Source organism: Mus musculus, chromosome 8, assembly GCF_000001635.26.
Source record: "Mus musculus strain C57BL/6J chromosome 8, GRCm38.p6 C57BL/6J".
NCBI classification, from domain to species: domain Eukaryota; kingdom Metazoa; phylum Chordata; class Mammalia; order Rodentia; family Muridae; genus Mus; species Mus musculus.
Genome location: NC_000074.6, coordinates 16,217,522 through 16,241,719, shown reverse-complemented (window position 1 = coordinate 16,241,719; position 24,198 = coordinate 16,217,522). Strand labels below are relative to the sequence as shown.

Genomic DNA, 24,198 nt, shown 5'->3' with positions numbered 1-24,198 from the left:
CAATTGTGTAGTTTGGTGTGGAAATATGGGGCCTGATGGTGGAGACAAAATGAAAGAAATTAACCTTGAAAAATGTTTAAATTATGCATGGCCACATCTTCACTTTATTCATGACATTATATCAGTAAAGCAGGCATAGGGTAGGTGCCATGTGGGCATTCTACTGGTGTCATTCTGGACACAGCAGGTGTGTCGTGGGTACTGTATTGAATGCAATAGAGTCCAGGTAGGTGTTGTGCTGTATAAAGTTCATGGAATTTCTTTAGTATATTCAGTATTGATTATTTAGCTACATGCTCAAGAGAAAATACAATTGTGCAAAGCTGCCTTAGTAAACCCATGATACCTGGTCCTGTAGATGAATAAAAACATTTTCAGTGATCACCTTTGTAAACATAAATAAACATTAAGCAAACTCGGTCTGTTTCAGAATGAAAAACACCACCTTTTCTCTTATTTCCAGGTCCTTGACTTTGTAGAAACACAAAACCATAGAAGAAAATGTGATGTGAAACTTGAGGCAGAGCTGAGAGAGTAGTGGGGTTAGGGGTGCTCATAGAACATTATGTACTCACTCAAAATCGCTCTATGTTACCTCAGATAGTAAACATTAAAACATTAGGAAAGAAGAGAACACGCTCTCACTCTAAGTGAACACACAGCTCCTAATTCAGATGAAGTCTTGGTGTGTGTGTGTGTGTGTGTGTGTGTGTGTGTGTGTGTGTGAGAGAGAGAGAGAGAGAGAGAGAGAGAGAGAGAGAGAGAGAATGACTCTAGCAAACCTAGAAGAAGGAGACCATGCCTCTCCAGGCCTAGGAAAGCAATGGTGCATGGACAGCTCTCTCCAGGGCTGCTGGTGCCTCCTTATGTCCAGAGCAGGAAGAGTGGGAAGTAGCTTATCAACACTCTTTCTCAAACCCAAACTGCTATTTTTGAATCTATAGTATGTGTCTTTCTCTTTTCTGTGCTAGGATCTGAAAGTGCCCTTGGTCCATCACAACATTAATGGACTACAGGTTAACCACTTACTGAGATCCTGGGAAACCTCATCCTCTTCTTAGAGAGCCTTAGCCCTGGCTGGTTTTTTTTTTTTTTTTTCCTACAGAAGTAGGACAACATGAGGAAACGGCAACTGTTTTTATTTATTTTTCTCTGACTCATGAGTTTTTATTGCTTCAAATGCGGTGTTTTTATCAGCCTATGTCAAAATCCCTCCAGTTATGTTGATAGATATTTGTCTAAAATAGTATTTGTCTTTATTTCCCATGAATTATCTCCCAACTTATTCGAAGAAGAATAATACATTAATTTCCATTCTTTCCAAAAACTAAACACAAATCACCAAATGTGTCAGAGCTACGGTGGTTGAAGATGCCTGGGATACTAGAAGCCATTCCTATCTAAGAGCCTTCCCTTCCACTGAAATATATATATATATATATATATATATATATATATATATATATATATATATATATATATATTTTACTTGTACTTGGAAAAATAAGCTATAAGTATGGCTGCATAAAGTCTGTAAATATTGGAGAGGCCAATTCCCTCCTTGCTCTCTCCAGGGCTGGGAAGATCTGTCACTGTGATCTCAGGCTTTTAAAGAGGAGGGGCAAGTCAGGGATGGCCTTCAGAGAGGAAGGTTTGGGGATAGAAAGACCTAGGATGGTTTCTAGACAAGTTGGAGGTATATTTTTTCATGGCTATTTCTTGGATCAGTGCAGTTGTTTGGGCATCTTTTTTGCGTATGTTTATGTGGGGCACATGTCCACTTGTAAATATGTGTGTGGAGGACAGAAGGCAACCTGGGAGTGTTCTTCAGAAGCTCTCTGCTTTGGTTCTAGAGGAGAAGTCTCTCAGTGACCTGCTGCTCACTGACTAGATTTGTCTGGTTGCCCAGAAATTCCCAGTGCTGGGAATACGAGCATAAGATAAAACGTGGCTTGCTAGGTGTGGGATTTTAGAATCCAAACTCAGGTCCTTGTGCTAGCACAATAAGCGACCTCCGCCGCCTTTGGTGATATGTTTTGTTTTGTTTGTTCATTTTGTGGTGGTAGTGGTGATAGTGGAGTGTGTGCACATTTGGGTGCAAATGCTGGAAAAGGCCTTGACCATAATAGGGAAGCCCCGCCACTGACATACAGCCTTATGGTTTTGAAATTTGGAACAATAAAGAGAAACAAAAGAACTCAAGAAAGATGTGTTTGCAAAAGCCATCTCCTGTTGACCCTCATCTCAACAGCCTGAAGAATGACCACACCAAAGCAAGAGATAGATTGGGATTCCTAAATGGCCCGGCCAGACTGGCAGGTCAGAGTACTGGCTTCCTGTGAAACTTAGATGCTGGAGACATGTCATTATACCTTCATATAGTCAGCTTAAAAGGAGTGGGCTTGTTCTAACACCATCTTCAGGGCCTGCCCCTTGGTCCTGCAGTTGTACTCCAGGCGAATGACTCAAAGTAAATGAGGAGACGTGATTACACAAAAATCTATTAAGAGAACGTCTACTGCACTTGCCCTTCCCTGCCAAGCATTTTGGTTGCTTGGTGGATGTGGAAACTGGGGTAACCTAGAACCTGGAGCACCACTCAGCCCTGTGAAGACCATTCTCAAAACACAATGTTCTGAGTAGGTAAAGGAGGCTGTCATGAGAACATGGCAGGCTAGCGATGCGGAGTGGCCAGGGGATGCAGGGGATTCTCAGAGTTGTAGAACACACTTTAAACATCGGTATGATGCTGCAGTGGTGGTCGTGAAAGCACATACATTGATGAGCCAAAGTGTGTGCCCTGTGGCAGCTTGTGGGTCTGGGTGGTGAGAATACAGAACATGGCTTCCCACACTAACAAGGAAGTTACTCTGGTGGGGGACACAAATGGAGCAAGGCTGTCCTTGTGTCCAGACAGGCAGAGATGGGAATTCTCTGCTTTCTGTTCATTGCTCCTGTGAGCCTAAGATTATCCTAAAATGCTAAAGGTTATTTTGTTCTTTAAGAATTCTGTCAAAGTATATAGAGAGGTGACAAGAGACAAGCCAGGTTGCCCCTGAGGGGGACATTTACGCTGACTGTCTGCCTACTTAAAGGCTTGACAACTCCTTTGCAGCCTAAGGTGTGACCTTCTCAGGCTGTATGTCACAGAGAGGGGAAGAGACTATTATTAGCTTCCCACCTACATTTCTGAGTTTACCCCACTTCCCCTGCCAGCCTTCTTTTTATGTGAGAAAAATACATTTGCTTAAGACAGCATTCATTCATTCTCTCTCTCTCTCTCTCTCTCTCTCTCTCTCTCTCTCTCTCTCTCTCTCTCTCTCTTCCTCTGTGTGTGTGTGTGCACATGCACGCGTGTGCATGCATGTTAGTTGACTTGTAGCCAGATAAAATCTTGATACATACAGGAAATCAAATTCAGAGTTTGGAGTGATGCATTTCCCATGACCCAGGATAAAAGTGAATTTCTGTTTATGAGATTACATAGCTGTTTTGTGCTGGTGGAAGTTATCAGTGTGTTTATCATATGTTTTGAAGACTCCAGCCAATCCTCTGTGGTTACATTGGAGGGGTGTGTGTGTGTAGGGAACTAACTTTGGTCTCTGTGCGTACATCTTCACTTTCATCTGAATCAGAGGCCATAACTGGGAATCTTCTCAGCTTCCTCCCTGGATTCTACATGCATTGTATATTCATCAAAACCTTTGTTGTCAGAGGTCAGAGGATCATCTGAATCAATGGTTCATTCATATGTTCATTTTTAAAGTAGTAGATGTTCCAGAATCTTGTGTTCTCATGTCCCCAGAAAAGATAGATTCTTGGGGAAATGGATGGATTGTGCTCACACCACCATTACAGGTACACACAGATGCAGTATTCACTCTCTGTGGTCCCATGGAAGGCGAGGGACCATGGAAATTTCTCATGTTTCCACTTTCTAGAGCCTGTATCTTCTCACTTCCTTTGGGTAACAGTTCATGAGCCTTCATGTGGCACTCCTAAAGCCCGAGCAAGGTCTGTCTCTGACTACATTGCCTGCTTTCAGATCCCTTCTCAACTGGACTGCCTTGTCTAATGCCACTGGAAGAGGATGCACCTATTCTTGTTGTGGCTTGATTTGCTGTGGCTGATTGATGTCCATGGGAGCCTCCCCTTCTGGGGAGAAGGGAAGGAGGGATGAATGGGGGGTGAGGGGAGGTGAGAGGGAGGAACTGAGAGGAGTGAAGGGAGGGGAAGCTCCCATTGGGGTTGGATACAGTAAATAAATAACTTCCTTAATAAAAAATTAATTCTAATTTTAAATATTTGTCATAGGCTAGAACATTCTATAAGGACTAGAATCTTATTAGAGTAAACATGCAGCCCACATATTAGCAAGAACATGGCTGTGCCTGGACAAGTATCTCAAAGATCTTCATACATAGACAATGGCAAATGCCAAGTGGGGTGTTCAGGGCAGAAAGGGTGTGCCTCTTCCATCATTCTGAGAGTGCATCTCCTGGTACTGTTAAAGGACAGGTTCACAGTGATGAATTTAACTGACTTATCTGCATCCTCCTTAGTTCTAAAACCTTTCAAGACCTTCATAAAAGAACAGTCTATAAACCCCAAAGAGAAGGGAAAGAATGGAGGGGAGTAAAAAGAGATGGAGAGAGAAAGAGGAGGGGCATCTAGCTTCTGTGAATCTCAATTGCTAGGAAGAAGTGTGTCATCCAAATGGAGGTGCCAAAACACTGCACTGTTCCCGGTTCATTCTGAGCCAAATGAGTGGCAGTAGCTTCAAATGAGATGCATTTTCTCTGTATGTCACATCCTGTTGTGAAAACTATTACCCAAATATTTATAGCCACAGAATTTTTAAAACGTAATAAATCAACTAATGTGGATGAGTTACAGCAAAGCAAGGACTCTCTGCCATAGGTTCCAGGTGATAGCACTGACGGCTTTGAGGTGGGTGAAAGTTCCTGGCTTCTGAAATGATAAGTGCCAAAAGTTTTAGCCCACCATCACAATAATGTTAACTCAGGTACAGGGTTGGGTGCCATGGGGCTACTGAGGGCTCTAAAGACAATGTGAGACAAATTTGGATTGCCAGCTGCAGAAATTCTGATTCCTCATAATCCTGAAGTTTTAGTGAGCCATTCAGACCATCAATGCCAATGTGGGATTTGGGGGGTGACTTCAGATCACAGAGAGAAGTAGCATTTAGACAGAAAGGAAGGGCGATGTTTGAACAAGAAGGATCTATAATGTTCAGCTACCTTCTCTCACCTTTAGCTGGGCATCATGGGAATCATCACATGGAGAGGCCACAATGCTGATTTCTACCTTAGAAAACATGGCTTCAATCGAATCAAGAGGTACCAGCAAGTAGGCAGGCACAGGTGCTTAGCTTGAGACAGTCAAGGACATCTATAGGGTCAAGGAGAAGGAGAATGGATGAGTCTCAACCAGTGAAGACATGGTGTGATCATACTAATAAAGAGCACAGGGTAAATGCAGATGTCACCAATATGGTCATCTACCTGACATGGGCTGAGAAGTGCTGAGATCAGGGCAGGTACAAAGACTGTAAGGCAGGATGGGTGATACTAGTTCCTATTGGTGACCAGACTTACATAGATGCTGAATGCCCTGTAGTGTTGTATCAAAGTAATAATCATGGCTTGGTTGATTGAGGGGTATGGGTTTACTTGATTATAATTGCATTTTGTAGATCCAAATCTGTCTAATCTACTTGAATAGCATTTCTTAGAGGATTGCCTTGCCAGGTCCCTTGGGCTGCTGATTTTATACTTCCTCTTATAGGCTTTCTAGAATTCTGTCTGAGGGCACCATCACATTTCTGCAAACATATTGCTCTCTCCATGTTCCACCTAAGATGAGAAGAAAGAAGAACCTGCAAGGACAAACTCAGCTGTCAGTTCAGTGTTATGACTTACTTGTGTCTCAGAACAGTTATACCAGCTTTCAAAACTGCTCACCCACATTCAGAGGGTAGTGAACTCCATTGCCTTATTAATATTCGAGTGTGTATAGACACAGTGTAAAGTAGCAAATGAAAATGAAATTTAGTAGGATAAATGTTAAACTGGTAATGTCATTCTAAGAAACATATTTATAAAAAAAAAACTACTGAAATGCTCAAAAATAAATACTTTGAATAAGTCAGGAAAATGGGAGGTGAAAATTGAAAGTGGGAAATCATTTTAGCATTTCTAAAGGTGATAGTTAAAAGATACATCAATAGATTACCATGGAGACACCAAGAGACTTGGCACAGATATTTTCAGGGGACAGGATCTCAAAAAATTATAGAAAGTTCTCTAATCTATTTGATGGCTCTTGCCTCTGTGATCATATTTACAAGGAAGGATACACTTATCGCATTTGTTTTCTGTGAGGATTTGAACCCTTTTATTCAAGTGCAAACTATTTCCAAGAGAGCCTACCCAAGTCACTTACAGCTTGTTAAAGTCCATTTGGAAGGATACTTGACTCCAGCCATGTGAAGAGAGTCTAGAAACAGAGGTTTGGTGCTATGTTAACCTGCACAGTCACCTTCTCCTTCTAGTCTTTTGATTTCTTCAAACCCTCCCATGGAGCTACAGCAGAGATGTTCTCTTGAGTGACACAGTCTTCAAGTAAAAAACTCTGGAATAAGTGTCTATTTGGTGAATAATTGGGGGCATTTTGCAAGGCTCTGCATAAAGTATCAATGAAAACTATCCTCACCAAGTCCCCTCAGAGGGAAGCTACTCATTGTTGAAGTTGAAGTTCTATAGACCTGACTTACATAGTGGCTAGACTATGTTGACGATTTACAGAGGATATGGTAGACATGAGTTCTTTGAAGTATCTGTGTGCTGGCCTCTAGACAGGGCTCTTTGCACCTTTGGCAGGAGCGACAGTCAGACACCTCCTGGCCCTTAGCATGAGAGGCTCACAAGCAGGTGACTCTCAAGACTGTTTTGCAAATTACTTATGAGTAATATCTCTCAGCTGATAGCTACTGGGTTGTTGACATTCCAGACAATGTCTGTAAACTCTTTATAGGTTTGTACTCTCCCTCAGTGCTATGATGCTGTTGAGAAAAGAGATCCAACTGCAGTTTGTTTGTTTGTTTGTTCATTCTACATCATTGGATGTTTTAATACTCAGTTAAGAGGAAGAATATTCAAATAGATTAGGTTGGTTTCAATGTAGTGGTTGCAAATGATCTTGCTTGCCTTGTTCATAACCAAAAGCACAGGTGACACCCAAATTAGAACTCGAGTCTTAGTCTTACAAGGCTGGAAATGCTGGGAGGTGACATCTGCCACCTGTGATGCTTTCCTGCTCAGCACCTCTGCACAGCCATGTGACTTGTTCATCCTGGATTTTATAATAAAATATAGGATCTGAGAATCTCTTTGAAACTTTTTATACAAACAATGTTTGGATGCAGGAACGGAGACGGCTGTTTTCTTTGTTAAAGTGCACAGTCTACCATGTTCTCTAAGGGGTATTCCATGGCTTGTTTATTTCCTTCTCCTCAGAAATTGAGAAGGGAGGCTGTGGGGACCCTGGCATCCCAGCCTATGGGAAGCGGACTGGCAGCAGCTTCTTGCATGGAGACACGCTCACCTTTGAGTGCCAGGCAGCGTTTGAGCTGGTGGGAGAGAGAGTGATTACCTGCCAGAAAAACAACCAGTGGTCGGGCAACAAGCCAAGCTGTGTGTGTGAGTACTACCTGTGGGGGATTGCATCAGATATGGAAGAAGGGAAGTGTGTCAGAGAGTTGGCCTTGGTGGCAGCTCAGGGCTTCCTGTTTCCTCACCCTGCTGCAAACACCTTAATTCTGGCTGCTTGGTAAGAAATAGCTGACCTCCTCCCTCCTTTTTTTCCCCCAGAGGAAAAACAAAACATCTATTTATTAGATAATGACCCACCATTAATGTCATTATATTATTTTTTATTACCACCAACTAATTCAAAACCATAAATGGATTATTCTAGTGGCTCCATCCCTTGTATACTCCACAGAACAAATTTAACAATTCTACATTAGGAAAAGAATAAGACATCTACCACCATCTCTACCAAGAAATCACATGAACTTGATTACCTTAGGCAGTACCTGGATATGAGCTGGTTGTATGAGCCAGGCGATGGTGGCCATTTATAATTCAATTAGAGAATCAAGTGAAATGTCTCAGCCATCAAACTTTAGATATTACACACACTCGCACAAAATAAAAAATGTTTTCACTTATAAATAAATATAGTCACAGCATTTTTTTTAGCCAATCTGATTGAATTGTTTTTAGGAAAAAATAAAAGGATACTCAAGTATCGATAGGTTCTAGCTGCTCTTACAGTTGTGAAGGAGAACATCTGGTCTCCAGCACACAATGCTCAGAGTAGCTGTATTGTGAGTCCCTGCTTGTAGGACAAGCATCCCAAGTTCTCTGAAGGTGAGTTCATATGACAGTGCTTTGGGGCTGGGCAGAACTATCTGAAAATATTCCCATGTGCCCGCAGTTTCATGTTTCTTCAACTTCACGGCACCCTCTGGGATCATCCTCTCGCCAAACTATCCTGAGGAGTATGGCAACAACATGAACTGTGTGTGGTTGATTATATCTGAGCCTGGGAGCCGGATTCACCTCATCTTCAATGATTTCGATGTGGAACCTCAGTTTGACTTCCTTGCCGTCAAAGATGATGGGATTTCTGACATCACAGTCCTCGGAACTTTCTCTGGCAATGAGGTGCCTGCACAGCTGGCCAGCAGTGGACACATAGTACGCCTGGAGTTTCAGTCTGATCACTCCACCACTGGCAGAGGTTTCAACATCACATATACCAGTGAGTGGGCTACACAAGTTCCTCTTCCATACCCCACCATGTTCACATGTATATAAACTAAGAACTCAAGACTGATACCTTGGGACTATAAAAATAACAAAATTATATATCATCCTTATGAACAAAAAGGCATTGTTCTTAAGAGGCCTGTGCCTTAAGAGGACTGGAGTAGAATTCTCACATAGATATTCTTTCTCTCCCTCTCACTCCCCCTCTCCCTCTCCTTCCCCCTCCCCCCTCATGTACCATCAGTTCACTAATCCATTTATTATTCGTTTCCCATGAAGACATCCATCCATCCATCTATCTACTATTATCTGCCTATTCAGCCTGCCAGCCATCTGTCCATTGAGTCATCTATCCATTCAATTATCCATTCATCTGTCCATCATTTCCCATCCATTTATTCTTCATTATCTCTTTATCCATGCATAAATCTACTCATTCATTCATCCATTCATTCATCCATCCTTCCTTCCATCTACCTATTCACTATCCTTATATCTATTCACCATCCTTTCATCTATTTACCTATTTATCCACCCACAATTCTTCATATCCATCCATGCATATATAACTCTTTTGCTACCTAGGGACCCTTCACTACCCATTCATCTCTCAATCTATTCTTCAGTATCCATCCATCCATTATTATCTATCCCTTTATCCACTCATTTATTCAACAGTCATTGCTTCTACCTGATCTTCAATTCATTCATCCTTCTATCCATCCAGCAATACATCTACCTAAAAATACATGCTATAAAGAAGGATACAGGGTGCCAAAACCACACTGCTGCATCAGATATCAAGTCCTAGGGATAAGAGTAGTGGTACCTGGAAATACCTTGCCCATGTCAATCTGGCAGCTAACTTCCCTTTGCTTCAGTTTCATCTTTTGAAAAGCATTTGAAATAATGAAGGAAAATGTGAGCTTATAGAACTAATATCAGTAATACTGGACAGGTCAGTGTATAGAATTTGGCCATACTTATTTTAATTGGTGTTAACAATTAAAGGATATAAGCTTAATATTATACATGGTATAAACAAAAAGAGACAGGTCTAGATCATAAGATTTCTTCCCCAGATCACAAGGTTAGGCTACAAGCAGGGCTCACGCAGGTCAGAGCCTTTCTGATCTCTCTGCTTACCACCTTGTTGTGCTCTTCCCCTCTTCGTGGAACACAGTGAAAGTGAGTTCCCCCAGCAACATGCTGTGGAGAAGATAGACAAAAGCCTCGTTTGTCATTGTGCTATGACATCTTCCCCCTCCTACTCTCTTTTACTAATATCTAATTGATTTGTTGAATTTATCCATGGATATTGGGTAAATATTGTTTTATAAATATGATGTTTCCTGCCTGTTCAGGACATGAAATTAGTATTCAAGCATCTTTACTTTACTGACATTTCTTTTTCATGATATAGCATTTGGTCAGAACGAGTGCCACGACCCTGGGATTCCTGTGAATGGACGGCGTTTTGGAGACAGGTTTCTGCTGGGAAGTTCAGTGTCCTTCCACTGTGATGATGGCTTTGTGAAGACTCAGGGTTCTGAGTCCATCACGTGCATCTTGCAAGATGGAAATGTGGTCTGGAGCTCTACTGTCCCTCGCTGTGAAGGTGAGCCTGTGACCCAGTCCTCCAGAAAGACAGCAAACAGACTCCGTTACCTTCCCAGGGTCCCTTAACCCAGAAAACTGGCTCATATGTGAGAATTCTTTCTTCCAAGACTGTAACTTGGATGTCTAAGACCAAGGCTTTGGTGGGGGTGGGTCCTTCTGGAAGTTGTGAGAAGGAGTATTTCCTGGTGCCTCCCAGCCCTGGCTCCTGTGGTTACTGATGCTCTGAGCTATCCCTTGGCTTGCAGACCATTAGTTAGCTTGTGGCTTTACACCCACCTGCTGTTTTTTTATGTGTCTGTTTTTCTGTTCATTTCCTTGATAAGGCACATTCACACATGATCAGAGCATCTCTTCTGTTTAAGTTTCACTTAACATCTCACAACACCATCTCCAAATATGAGCCAATGCCAAGTCCTGCGGACAAGGGGATTGAGCAGATCAGTGGCATGATTTTAATTGATTATTTGGGAATTATTATCACAGCTTACAGAAATATGAGCTAATTTTCTTCTTGCTGTTTCTTCATTACCTATGTAATGAAGCCAGAAGGAAACAGTGATAAGGATAAAGATGCAGCCTGTGAAGATTGATTGTTTTTAGGCTGTCTTGTATCAGAGTAGGCTAACATCTTTATGGTCACAACCCTCCACTCACAAAGGGTTAAGAAATGCTTCCTTTGTAGGGCTATCTTGTATAAACAGCAAAGAAATAGAAATTCAAAAGAAAAATCAATATGCCATAAACAGCAAAGGGTTAAAAGTGTTAATAAGGTAGATTACTGTCAAGTCTTCTGGGAAAACCCTGGTGTCTCCTGGCTGTGATATCCAGGATAGATGACGACAGCTTCTCACAGTGAACTTAGACTGAGATCTACACTTCCTTTTGTCTTTTGGGTCATGATCTGTATTTTTAGAATAATATAATAATACTGCAAAATAGTCTAACAACAATAAATGGTGTTTCTGAAGAATGTTGTCTGCATAAATACAATAACAAAGACTTAGAGACAAGGAAAGCTCAAAGCCATGAGGCTTGTTTGGGTAATTAACTGGTATCCAAATGCCAAGGCTCGGCCGCCACTGCAAACTTTGTAAGATCAAAATAACATTACTGAAACCTTATCACGTGAGAGAGCAGATCACACAAAACTGTGGGTGCTAATGAAACCAGTTAAAGAATAACCTTGCCCCTTAAATACCACATGGACATATATAAAGATTCATGGTGGACCACAACTGCAAACATCTGATTAAGTGGTAGCTTATGTCAACGAAAAGTTCAAATGCGTTCAGAGCCATTTGATAATTAGAGTTATAAGGAACTATTTTCTTTTGCTCTCGATTTTTCCTGTTTTTCTAATGTTAACATGTTTCTTTTAAATAAGTAAATAGAAAGGGGCTGTGTAAACTGAACATTGCTTCCCTATCCAACTCTGTCCATCTGAGGAACAGAAAGAAGCAGAGCATAATGTCACCAGTCCTGTGACCGGCAGGAAAACTAAACTGAGTTTGACTCAATGTACAGATTAAGCTGCTGAGCAGCACCCAATAGCACAGTGGCTTAGCCTTGCCCCCACCCTACCTCCATAGTTGTTCTTTGTATTTTAGAAGCAGGTGTATCTAGTCAGGGTGGATTTATTCTGTCTCAGTCCCACCTCTAGAGTTATTCCTTTGTAAATTCAAAAAATATTGTTTGAGAGTTTTATGTATGCATGCAGTAAATTTTCATCAAATCCACTCTCATTCCCTTTCCTATAGGTTTATCCCCAACATACCACTTTTCCCTGGCAACTTGTGTACTCCTCTTCTTAAGCCTACCAACTCCACCTGTATGTGTGCATACATGCCTGAGCATGTGTGTATGGCCATGTGTTGGAGCATGTGTAGGTTCAGGGTCCAAATGTGTCTAACCAGGTCCTGGTCTTTGCTTCTTTGGGATCTGATGAAGTGCATAACATTGTTCCAGTTATTTCCATGAATTGTCTACTCTGTTGGTAAACTATGGATACCACATTCAGGCATAAATGGATATCACAAAAGAATAGAAAATAAAACAAAATTTACTACAATAAGAATTTTGATGTACCAAACACATACCATGTCAATTTTGTATGTCACATTTTATAAATGTTGATGCATGGCAGTTTTTAATCCTCCAAAAATATGTAAATTTACCCTTTCAGGCTCTCAGGTTGATGACATGAGCGAGCCTATTTGCAGACACTGGTCTAGCCAAGCATTTCTGGTGACTTTGACGCATGAATGATTTATTGACAATGATGTTCAAGATAGCAAGGTTCTAGCCTCTACCCACTATTATCTTGTGCCTTCATGGGCAATAGACTGTATAGGGATATATTGTAAGCTGCAAGGTGAGCAGTTGCCTGAGGACAAGGAGAATAAACAGACTAGACCAGGCATGAGAAGTCTGGTCAAGGGAAAGCTGTCAGTCACTTTAAAAGTTGGTGGAGAGTTCTTCCTTCTTTCAGGAGAGCCAGGCCCAATGCCACAAAGTAAAATGCAAACTCTAGCTGGGGTTGTTTGACAAAGCAAACCTTTAAGAGAGAAAGGGGAATAGGTGACTGAGTCTGTAAGTTTTCCCACTCCAGGAAACCCAATACTGTTTGCAAATGAGTCCCTGGCAGGGCAGGTGAATACTCTCATAATAGTTGAATAGAGTTTCCAATAGATGCGTGTGCTGAAGTGGAATAAAGCCCAACTTTCAGATGGATGTGAATCAGGAGAAAAGAAAGGAAGAAGTGAGCAAGGACAGCCCGTACTGCCTAAGAGGGATGTGAAGAATGCCATGCTTCTTATAGACTGTGAAGATGCTCTCACCCCTTACAGAATGCAAGCCTCTCACTCCCCTTACAGAATGCAGTCTCTCATGCTCCTTACAGAATATGCAGTCTCTCCCTTTCTTTAAAGAAAGTGTTGCCTCTCATTCCCCTTACAGAATAGACAGTCTCTTATGCACCTCACACAACAGTACCCTAAGACTCATAGTACACTCTTGTTCCTTGTGTTTAATAAGATGAACTATTAAAATAACCCACATTGTTAGGTACAAAGCAAAGGTAAATAAGTTAAAATGAAAGTAAGTCACACAGTTTTTTTTTTATATTTGAATTAAAGAACCACAAGTAGTATTAAGAATAAAACTATAAAAAAATATACAAAATGGAAAGGGGCCCTCTAATTTGATTGTGAATCATGAGAAATCTGGACTTCAGGTCTCAGCCCATCCAGAGCCACGCACAGCAGAAATCTTTCAGTTAGTAAGAATGTGGGGCACATGCAGAGAAGGCCACACATGCAGATGTGGGGGAGCACAATCAGATGTGGGGTAGTACACTGAGATGTGAGGGAACATACCTAGACGTAAACAAACATATGCAGGCATCAAAGAAAATACCCAGACTTGAGAAAGGACACCAAGATGTGACAGGGGCTGCACAGATTTGAGGAAGCACACCAAAGCTATGCTCAAAGTATAATATTTGCAGGCCTCCACAGAAGGAATGAAAGATAAGAATCTAGAAAATGACTACTCGGGTTAGTAAGCTAAGATAAAGACAAAAAACAATATGAGGGTTTAGCTAATAAAAGTCAACACAAAAAGTAATTCAGGGTGAGCATGAGGGAGATCCTTGTGGGTATCACCCAGAAGAAGCCCCAGCAATTCTAATAAAGGAACTCTGGACAGGGGAAAGAACATTGGCAGCTTCACAAGAGAGGAAAGTTACCGTAGTAACAACGTGACTTCAGACAGATAGGTTCTTACCCAGAGCATTCGGGCACATCCCCAGACATGACACTTGTAAACCATGTGGTGGCTAAGCAGTCTTCTCTGTACATTATTTCCGCCTCTCCCCTGCACCCTTCACTGTGACTCAGGGGCATTGGAGAAACTCCCAGGTAGTGTGGGAAAAATATTTGTACATAAAAACATGAACTCTGGGATGATAAAATTAAAAATAAAGCTAAATAATAAAGTTTAAAGTCCTTAGGAAATTGATGACTTTTCCCACAAGAATATACACTATCAATAAGAATCCAAAAAAGTAGGATATGTAAACAAATTACCCAAGGAAATATTATCTAGGCACTCTTTCAGACCATAAGGATTCATAATCTTAACTTGCATTTCCCAAATGCCCTTTTCTATATAACAGGTCATTTTGTCACAAAAGTCCTCAAAAGAACCAACACAAGTCTTAATGACTTAGACAGCACTGGTTGTGATTTGTAACATTCACCCACAATTATATGTCCTCTGCAAGTAATTATAACAATGAGCACACCTTGGCATGAATCTGTACAGTCACACACAGTCTCAGAATGTTGCATTTTAGACTTGAGACGGTTTAAATGTAAATGTGCAGATACTTGTATGGGATGTGGATGATGGTTGTCTGCACCTCAGCAGAGTGAAGGTGGTTGGAAAATATCACCCCTGCAACTCATTGAACAAGGATACCTTACATATATCCAAGGTATTATAGTAGAAAGCCATATTGAGAGGAAAAATAGCCAAGCAAAAAGGTGGGATATACCTGTTGACTTCAGCCCTCATGGATTCCCGAGGAATGAGTTTTGTTTGATGTCAACATTGATTTCCACCAATGACCATACAATGTCCACCCCTAGTGAGAGGCTGCTGTGGTGTGCCTTCCTAGATTTGACTTTTTTCTTTACTGATGTCTATGTCCTCTTCCAGCTCCATGTGGTGGGCACCTGACGGCTTCCAGTGGGGTCATATTACCTCCAGGATGGCCGGGATACTACAAAGATTCTTTAAACTGTGAATGGGTCATTGAAGCAAAACCAGGACATTCCATCAAGATAACATTCGACAGGTGAGATCAAAACCATTACTTTTGTACCCACAGTCACAGCTATACGTCCTTTATTAAGTAAACAGAGATTAAAGCATGAACATCCTTCAGTCCCCAAGAAAGATCATGGAACAAAGACCAGGGCATGAGAATATGCCCATGCTCTTATGCTCCTGCTATCCAGTGGGCACAATGACGTCTCAGATCTGGGTTGCCCATGGAGAAGCAACCCAGATGGTCATTTTCCTGGTCTTACCTAGAGACTGGATGTGGGATTTGGAATTGGGAGCTTGCAGTGTGGAATCAGCTCCTTACTCTGATGGACCCTTCTTCATCCTCCATGAACACAGAAAAGAAGTCTCCAGTTCTCGGCAGGCTGCTAGCACCTGGAGACAGCAAAATGTTGCAGAGCCAGCAGCAGAGTTACTGTAGTAGATGAAGAGCTCCCCCCCCCCCCCGCTAGTGTCCATGGATTACTATAACTGGGACACAGTTGTAGGGCTTAGCAGTTTGAGCACGTATTTTTAATCTGCAAAAGTGAGGACACTGTTTGGACTCCAGCATGAGGTGCTCAACATTGAAATGAATTTCATGTTTGGAAAAAAAAATATGTGTGTGTGTGTGTGTGTGTGTGTGTGTGTGTGTGTGTGTGTGTGTGAATGTATAGGGTGGATATGTGTATATTGAGCAAAAACCCTATACTTGAAAGCTAAAGAGGCATCTTTGCTTAGCAGGTTCAGTTTCTTGAGTGACTTGACAATATATGCTCCAAGTTGTAATACTCCTAACATTCGTCTCAAGATGTGAAACTTTTTTCTTTGTTTTCCAACAATTCAAAATATCAGAAATACAAGGTCTTAAAGAGGTAGTTGAACTATCATTACTAATTAGATTTTTATTCATAATTATCCATACCTCTGTTGGATGACCCTACTTTTTAGTAGGATAGTCCTTCCTAAAAGCGATAATGGTTTATGTCTATTGGTGAGTCACCCTGCAAGTAGCCTTAATCATTAAAAATAACGGTAAGTATTCAATATGTGAAATTTTATTTCCTATAAATTTTTACACTTCAGTTATTGGGGGAAAACTGAATTTAAACACCTTGTGATCACAGTCATGGGTAAGATTTATATCATTTAATAAAAGTATTAATTTCATGGTCTCATCTGACCATCAAGTTTCAGTTGCTTGAAGGAAAATTTGTGTTAAAATTTTCTTAGTGTGATATTTTCAGGATTGTTTTTGGTGTGATATTGTGGTAATTCTATTTGAGTGGATAATAGTCCTCGAAAATCTAGATAATAAACCTAGTTTCAGTCAGTGCTTTGCTCTTCAAAGCTGGACTGCATGGCAATGTTTTAGTTTATTCTTGTTTCATAGCTGATATTAAGTCTGTGGAAATAAGGTTTGGATTCTCCACAAATGGCTTGGCCATATAAAAATGCCAGGCTGCCAAGTCATGATAAGCAATGAAAGTTTATAGTTTTCATTGTGTTTTTAGCAGCCCTTGATGCCCTAGCTAAAGATGACTTGAAAGAGTTTTTTTTTTTTTAATTAATATTCAAGTTCCACATGTAAAACTCCATGCCCATGTAGACCTCTGGAATTTGAACTCAAATATCTGCTATATCACGGCATCTTTGGAGCAGGTGTTAAAAGTAATAAAGTCGAAGCAGTCACCACCAGGCCTGAGTCCACCAGCCTGGGGTGCTGTTCTAGTCCAGCCATCTAAGACACACTGTTGGAGTTCCTCTGTATGGAAGAACAGAGCTCAGTGTAGCAGCCCTGTTTGCTCAGAAAACATAACATTATTCTGCCTTTGAAGAGGAACATCCACATTGATGATGAACAGCGCAGGGTTGTTAAATGAGGCTCAGCATCCTTTTGCTGCTGTGGAGATGTGCAAATAAACTGAGCTAGTTCCCTGGCTCCCTTTTCTTCCTAGCAATAGTCTGAGCCCAGCATGGGAATGGTAGCCCAGCTTCAGAGACACATTTGGCTCAGTTACCGAGTGAGTCAGAATCAGGCAATGTTGAGATATTCCCTCAGAGCCAAAAGAGTCGCTTAGAAACCAAGTTAGCTCTTGGAGGATGAGATGGGTCTATTTAAGAAATTATCTCCATGCCCAGAATGGTGCCATCATTGCACCGAGGGGATCTGGGTGCCTCAGCTTTATATAAATATAATTGCAGGCTGGATTCACTGGAAGTACAAGCAGAGTTAAACACTATCTGGAAGCTGCTCTGGCTTTCCCAAATCGTTATGGCATCATTGAGTTTGTGAAGTAGCAGCTTGCTCAGCGTTGGTCCCTCAAGGGCTGGTGTGAATAAAAAAAGCACAGTGTGGTTTTTAAATATTTAAATATCATATGCTGTGAAGTCCTTCGTTCCTAAAGGGAGCATTCCTCCTCAGTATGTCGACTTCATGATGTCTATACTATATTAAAAAGAGGATTGTAAAATTAGTGCAAAATGCATACTCAGACCTTGTTTCATTACTGAAGGTTATATTGTATTAGGACATCCCCAGTCTCTCTTAATTTGCCACCTACCTGTCAATTCTATGTCTATCCATCACCTATCATTTATTATCTACCTGTCATCTATGTATCTATCATCTAGTTACCTAAATCATATTTATTATATATAATGTATATAAAGCATATATGCACATAATCTGTTTATTATTTCTCATTCACATAACATCTGGCCATCATCCATTTAGCTGTCCTCTATTATCTATCTGTATAAAAAAACTTACGTAGTTTGCAATATTTTTCTTTCTGTGGGAATCATGACCTTTTTTAACAGCTTGATGTTTTACAGATAGAAAGTAGATATGGTAGAGGGTTCACAATGTGATTCCTGCAAACAGAACAATATATACATATATATATATTCCAATCACCTTATTCACTTGAAGTTTTTATTAGATGTGACACAGTTGAACAGGTGTGGAAGCTGACATGACTCTGCATGGCTTTTTCCTAGGTTCCAGACAGAAGTCAATTATGATACCCTGGAAGTACGGGATGGGCCAACCAGCTCATCCCCACTCATAGGAGAGTACCACGGCACCCAGGCACCACAGTTCCTCATCAGCACAGGCAACTACATGTACCTGCTGTTTACCACTGATAGCAGCCGGGCTAGCGTTGGCTTCCTCATCCACTATGAGAGTAAGTAAATCGTGGCTGGCATCCAGGGCAGGACACTATACCCCCAGGTGATGGGGTACATGTGCTTGCCTTCAAGTGTTACAACAAATAGGCTGATTACAAGGACAATCTGACTTTCAACTGTCTCCTACAGAATGTTCTGGAATGTGGGAGATTGCCTTAAGTTCCGTTCCCTAATGATATTGATTGCCTATTACAAAGTAAAACCATATAATCATTAAATGATGAATTGTAGTCTGTTAGTACACAATGCATGAATATATTCTACTATAATATTATATATGTATGTATGTATTATTATATATTAGAAAATATACAGGTGGATTAGAAGTAATATAGGGTGTTTTCTTTTTTTTTTTTTTTTTTTTTTTTTTAAATGTCTTTTTTTTTATTTTTTTTTTATTTATTTTTTTTTATTAGGTATTTAGCTCATTTACATTTCCAATGCTATACCAAAAGTCCCCCTTACCCACCCACCCCCACTCCCCTACCCACCCACTCCCCCCCTTTGGCCCTGGCGTTCCCCTGTACCGGGGCACACAAAGTCTGCGTGTCCAATGGGCCTCTCTTTCCAGTGATGGCCGACTAGGCCATCTTTTGATACATATGCAGCTAGAGTCAAGAGCTCAGGGGTACTGGTTAGTTCATAATGTTGTTCCACCTATAGGGTTGAAGATCCCTTTAGCTCCTTGGGTACTTTCTCTAGCTCCTCCATTGGGAGCCCTGTGATCCATCCATTAGCTGACTGTGAGCATCCACTTCTGTGTTTGCTAGGCCCCGGCATAGTCTCACAAGAGACAGCTACATCTGGGTCCTTTCAGTAAAATCTTGCTAGTGTATGCAATGGTGTCAGCATTTGGAAGCTGATTATGGGGTGGATCTCTGGATATGGCAGTCTCTACATGGTCCATCCTTTCATCTCAGCTCCATACTTTGTTTCTGTAACTCCTTCCATGGGTGTTTTGTTCCCACTTCTAAGGAGGGGCATAGTGTCCACACTTCAGTCTTCATTTTTCTTGAGTTTCATGTGTTTAGGAAATTGTATCTTATATCGTGGGTATCCTAGGTTTTGGGCTAGTATCCACTTATCAGTGAGTACATATTGTGTGAGTTCCTTTGTGATTGTGTTACCTCACTCAGGATGATGCTCTCCAGGTCCATCCATTTGGCTAGGAATTTCATAAATTCATTCTTTTTAATAGCTGAGTAGTATTCCATTGTGTAGATGTACCACATTTTCTGTATCCATTCCTCTGTTGAGGGGCATCTGGGTTCTTTCCAGTTTCTGGCTATTATAAATAAGGCTGCTATGAACATAGTGGAGCATGTGTCCTTCTTACCAGTTGGGGCTTCTTCTGGATATATGCCCAGGAGAGGTATTGCTGGATCCTCCGGTAGTACTATGTCCAATTTTCTGAGGAACCGCCAGACTGATTTCCAGAGTGGTTGTACAAGCCTGCAATCCCACCAACAATGGAGGAGTGTTCCTCTTTCTCCACATCCTCGCCAGCATCTGCTGTCACCTGAATTTTTGATCTTAGCCATTCTCACTGGTGTGAGGTGGAATCTCAGGGTTGTTTTGATTTGCATTTCCCTGATGATTAAGGATGTTGAACATTTTTTCAGATGCTTCTCTGCCATTCGGTATTCCTCAGGTGAGAATTCTTTGTTCAGTTCTGAGCCCCATTTTTTAAGGGGGTTATTTGATTTTCTGAGGTCCACCTTCTTGAGTTCTTTATATATGTTGGATATTAGTCCCCTATCTGATTTAGGATAGGTAAAGATCCTTTCCCAGTCTGTTGGTGGTCTTTTTGTCTTATAGACAGTGTCTTTTGCCTTGCAGAAACTTTGGAGTTTCATTAGGTCCCATTTGTCAATTCTCGATCTTACAGCACAAGCCATTGCTGTTCTGTTCAGGAATTTTTCCCCTGTGCCCATATCTTCAAGGCTTTTCCCCACTTTCTCCTCTATAAGTTTCAGTGTCTCTGGTTTTATGTGAAGTTCCTTGATCCACTTAGATTTGACCTTAGTACAAGGAGATAAGTATGGATCGATTCGCATTCTTCTACATGATAACAACCAGTTGTGCCAGCACCAATTGTTGAAAATGCTGTCTTTCTTCCACTGGATGGTTTTGGCTCCCTTGTCGAAGATCAAGTGACCATAGGTGTGTGGGTTCATTTCTGGGTCTTCAATTCTATTCCATTGGTCCACTTGTCTGTCTCTATACCAGTACCATGCAGTTTTTATCACAATTGCTCTGTAGTAAAGCTTTAGGTCAGGCATGGTGATTCCACCAGAGGTTCTTTTATCCTTGAGAAGAGTTTTTGCTATCCTCGGTTTTTTGTTATTCCAGATGAATTTGCAAATTGCTCCTTCTAATTCGTTGAAGAATTGAGTTGGAATTTTAATGGGGATTGCATTGAATCTGTAGATTGCTTTTGGCAAGATAGCCATTTTTACAATGTTGGTCCTGCCAATCCATGAGCATGGGAGATCTTTCCATCTTCTGAGATCTTCTTTAATTTCTTTCTTCAGGGACTTGAAGTTTTTATCATACAGATCTTTCACTTCCTTCGTTAGAGTCACGCCGAGATATTTTATATTATTTGTGGCTATTGAGAAGGGTGTTGTTTCCCTAATTTCTTTCTCAGCCTGTTTATTCTTTGTGTAGAGAAAGGCCATTGACTTGTTTGAGTTAATTTTATATCCAGCTACTTCACCGAAGCTGTTTATCAGGTTTAGGAGTTCTCTGTTGGAATTTTTAGGGTCACTTATATATACTATCATATCATCTGCAAAAAGTGATATTTTGACTTCCTCTTTTCCAATTTGTATCCCCTTGATCTCCTTTTGTTGTCGAATTGCTCTGGCTAATACTTCAAGTACTATGTTGAAAAGGTAGGGAGAAAGTGGGCAGCCTTGTCTAGTCCCTGATTTTAGTGGGATTGCTTCCAGCTTCTCTCCATTTACTTTGATGTTGGCTACTGGTTTGCTGTAGATTGCTTTTATCATGTTTAGGTATTGGCCTTGAATTCCTGATCTTTCCAGAACTTTTATCATGAATGGGTGTTGGATCTTGTCAAATGCTTTTTCTGCATCTAACGAGATGATCATGTGGTTTTTGTCTTTGAGTTTGTTTATATAATGGATTACATTGATGGATTTTCGTATATTAAACCATCCCTGCATCCCTGGAATAAAACCTACTTGGTCAGGATGGATGATTGCTTTAATGTGTTCTTGGATTCGGTTAGCGAGAATTTTATTAAGAATTTTTGCATCGATGTTCATAAGAGAAATTGGTCTGAAGTTCTCTATCTTTGTTGGATCTTTCTGTGGTTTAGGTATCAGAGTAATAGTGGCTTCATAAAATGAGTTGGGTAGAATACCTTCTACTTCTATCTTGTGAAAAAGTTTGTGCAGAACTGGAGTTAGATCTTCTTTGAAGGTCTGATAGAACTCTGCACTAAACCCGTCTGGTCCTGGGCTTTTTTTGGCTGGGAGACTATTAATAACTGCTTCTATTTCTTTAGGGGATATGGGACTGTTTAGAAGGTCAACTTGATCCTGATTCAACTTTGGTACCTGGTATCTGTCCAGAAATTTGTCCATTTCGTCCAGGTTTTCCAGTTTTGTTGAGTATAGCCTTTTGTAGAAGGATCTGATGGTGTTTTGGATTTCTTCAGGATCTGTTGTTATGTCTCCCTTTTCATTTCTGATTTTGTTAATTAGGATTTTGTCCCTGTGCCCTTTAGTGAGTCTAGCTAAGGGTTTATCTATCTTGTTGATTTTCTCAAAGAACCAACTCCTCGTTTGGTTAATTCTTTGAATAGTTCTTCTTGTTTCCACTTGGTTGATTTCACCCCTGAGTTTGATTATTTCCTGCCGTCTACTCCTCTTGGGTGAATTTGCTTCCTTTTTTTCTAGAGCTTTTAGATGTGTTGTCAAGCTGCTAGTATGTGCTCTCTCCCGTTTTTTCTTGAAGGCACTCATAGCTATGAGTTTCCCTCTTAGAAATGCTTTCATTGTGTCCCAAAGGTTTGGGTACGTTGTGGCTTCATTTTCATTAAACTCTAAAAAGTCTTTAATTTCTTTCTTTATTCCTTCCTTGACCAAGGTATCATTGAGAAGAGTGTTGTTCAGTTTCCATGTGAATGTTGGCTTTCTGTTATTTATTTTGTTATTGAAGATCAGCCTTAGTGCATGGTGATCTGATAGGATACATGGGACAATTTCAATATTTTTGAATCTGTTGAGGCCTGATTTGTGACCTATTATGTGGTCAATTTTGGAGAAGGTACCATGAGGTGCTGAGAAGAAGGTATATCCTTTTGTTTTAGGATAAAATGTTCTGTAGATATCTGTCAGATCCATTTGTTTCATCACTTCTGTTAGTTTCAGTGTGTCCCTGTTTAGTTTCTGTTTCCATGATCTGTCCATTGGTGAAAGTGGTGTGTTGAAGTCTCCCACTATTATTGTGTGAGGCGCAATGTGTGCTTTGAGCTTTACTAAAGTTTCTTTAGTGAATGTGGCTGCTCTTGTATTTGGAGCATAGATATTCAGAATTGAGAGTTCCTCTTGGAGGATTTTACCTTTGATGAGAATGAAGTGTCCCTCCTTGTCTTTTTTGATGACTTTGGGTTGGAAGTCAATCTTATCAGATATTAGGATGGCTACTCCTGCTTGTTTCTTCATACCATTTGCTTGGAAAATTGTTTTCCAGCCTTTCATTCTGAGGTAGTGTCTATCTTTTTCTCTGAGATGAGTTTCCTGTAAGCAGCAAAATGTTGGGTCTTGTTTGTGTAGCCAGTTTGTTAGTCTATGTCTTTTTATTGGCGAGTTGAGACCATTGATGTTAAGAGATATTAAGGAAAAGTAATTGTTGCTTCCTGTTATTTTAGTTGTTAAAGGTGGCATTCTGTTCTTGTGGCTGTCTTCTTTTAGGTTTGTTGAGGGATTACCTTCTTGTTTTTTCTTGGGCGTTGTTCCCGTTCTTGTATTGGTTTTTTTCTGTTATTATCCTTTGAAGGGCTGGATTCGTGGAGAGATAATGCGTGAATTTGGTTTTGTCTTGGAATACTTTGGTTTCTCCCTCTATGATAATTGAGAGTTTGGCTGGGTATAGTAGCCTGGGCTGCAGTTTGTGTTCTCTTAGTGTCTGTATAACATCTGTCCAGGCTCTTCTGGCTTTCATAGTCTCTGGTGAAAAATCTGGTGTAATTCTGATAGGCTTGCCTTTATATGTTACTTGACCTTTTTCCCTTACTGCTTTTAGTATTCTATCTTTATTTAGTGCATTTGATGTTCTGATTATTATGTGTCGGGAGGAATTTCTTTTCTGGTCCAGTCTATTTGGAGTTCTGTAGGCTTCTTGTATGTTCATATGCATCTCATTCTTTAGATTTGGGAAGTTTTCTTCAATAATTTTGTTGAAGATGTTTGCTGGACCTTTGAGTTGAAAATCTTCATTCTCATCCACTCCTATTATCCGTACGTTTGGTCTTCTTATTGTGTCCTGGATTTCCTGGATATTTTGAGTTAGGATCTTTTTGCATTTTCCATTTTCTTTGATTGTTGTGCCGATGTTCTCTATGGAATCTTCTGCACCTGAGATTCTCTCTTCCATCTCTTGTATTCTGTTGCTGATGCTCAAATCTATGGTTCCAGATTTCTTTCCTAGGGTTTCTATCTCTAGTGTT

The 24,198-nt window shown here is 40.6% G+C and overlaps 1 protein-coding gene across 6 annotated transcripts in view; it reads left to right on the top strand.

Moving 5' to 3' along the window:
* The window catches only part of Csmd1 (CUB and Sushi multiple domains 1), a 1,642,848-nt gene that overhangs the window by 1,293,666 nt on the left and 324,984 nt on the right, over positions 1-24,198 (top strand). For 5 of the 6 annotated variants that reach the window (XM_006508931.4, XM_006508930.4, NM_053171.2 and 2 more), the window contains exons 13-17: positions 7,539-7,721; positions 8,524-8,850; positions 10,282-10,476; positions 15,198-15,336; positions 18,309-18,496. In XM_006508931.4, the coding sequence (XP_006508994.1) occupies positions 7,539-7,721; positions 8,524-8,850; positions 10,282-10,476; positions 15,198-15,336; positions 18,309-18,496 (1,032 nt within the window). Of the gene's footprint in view, positions 1-7,538; positions 7,722-8,523; positions 8,851-10,281; positions 10,477-15,197; positions 15,337-18,308; positions 18,497-24,198 lie in introns of those variants that run through there. The other variant, XM_030243874.1, reaches the window with a different exon arrangement.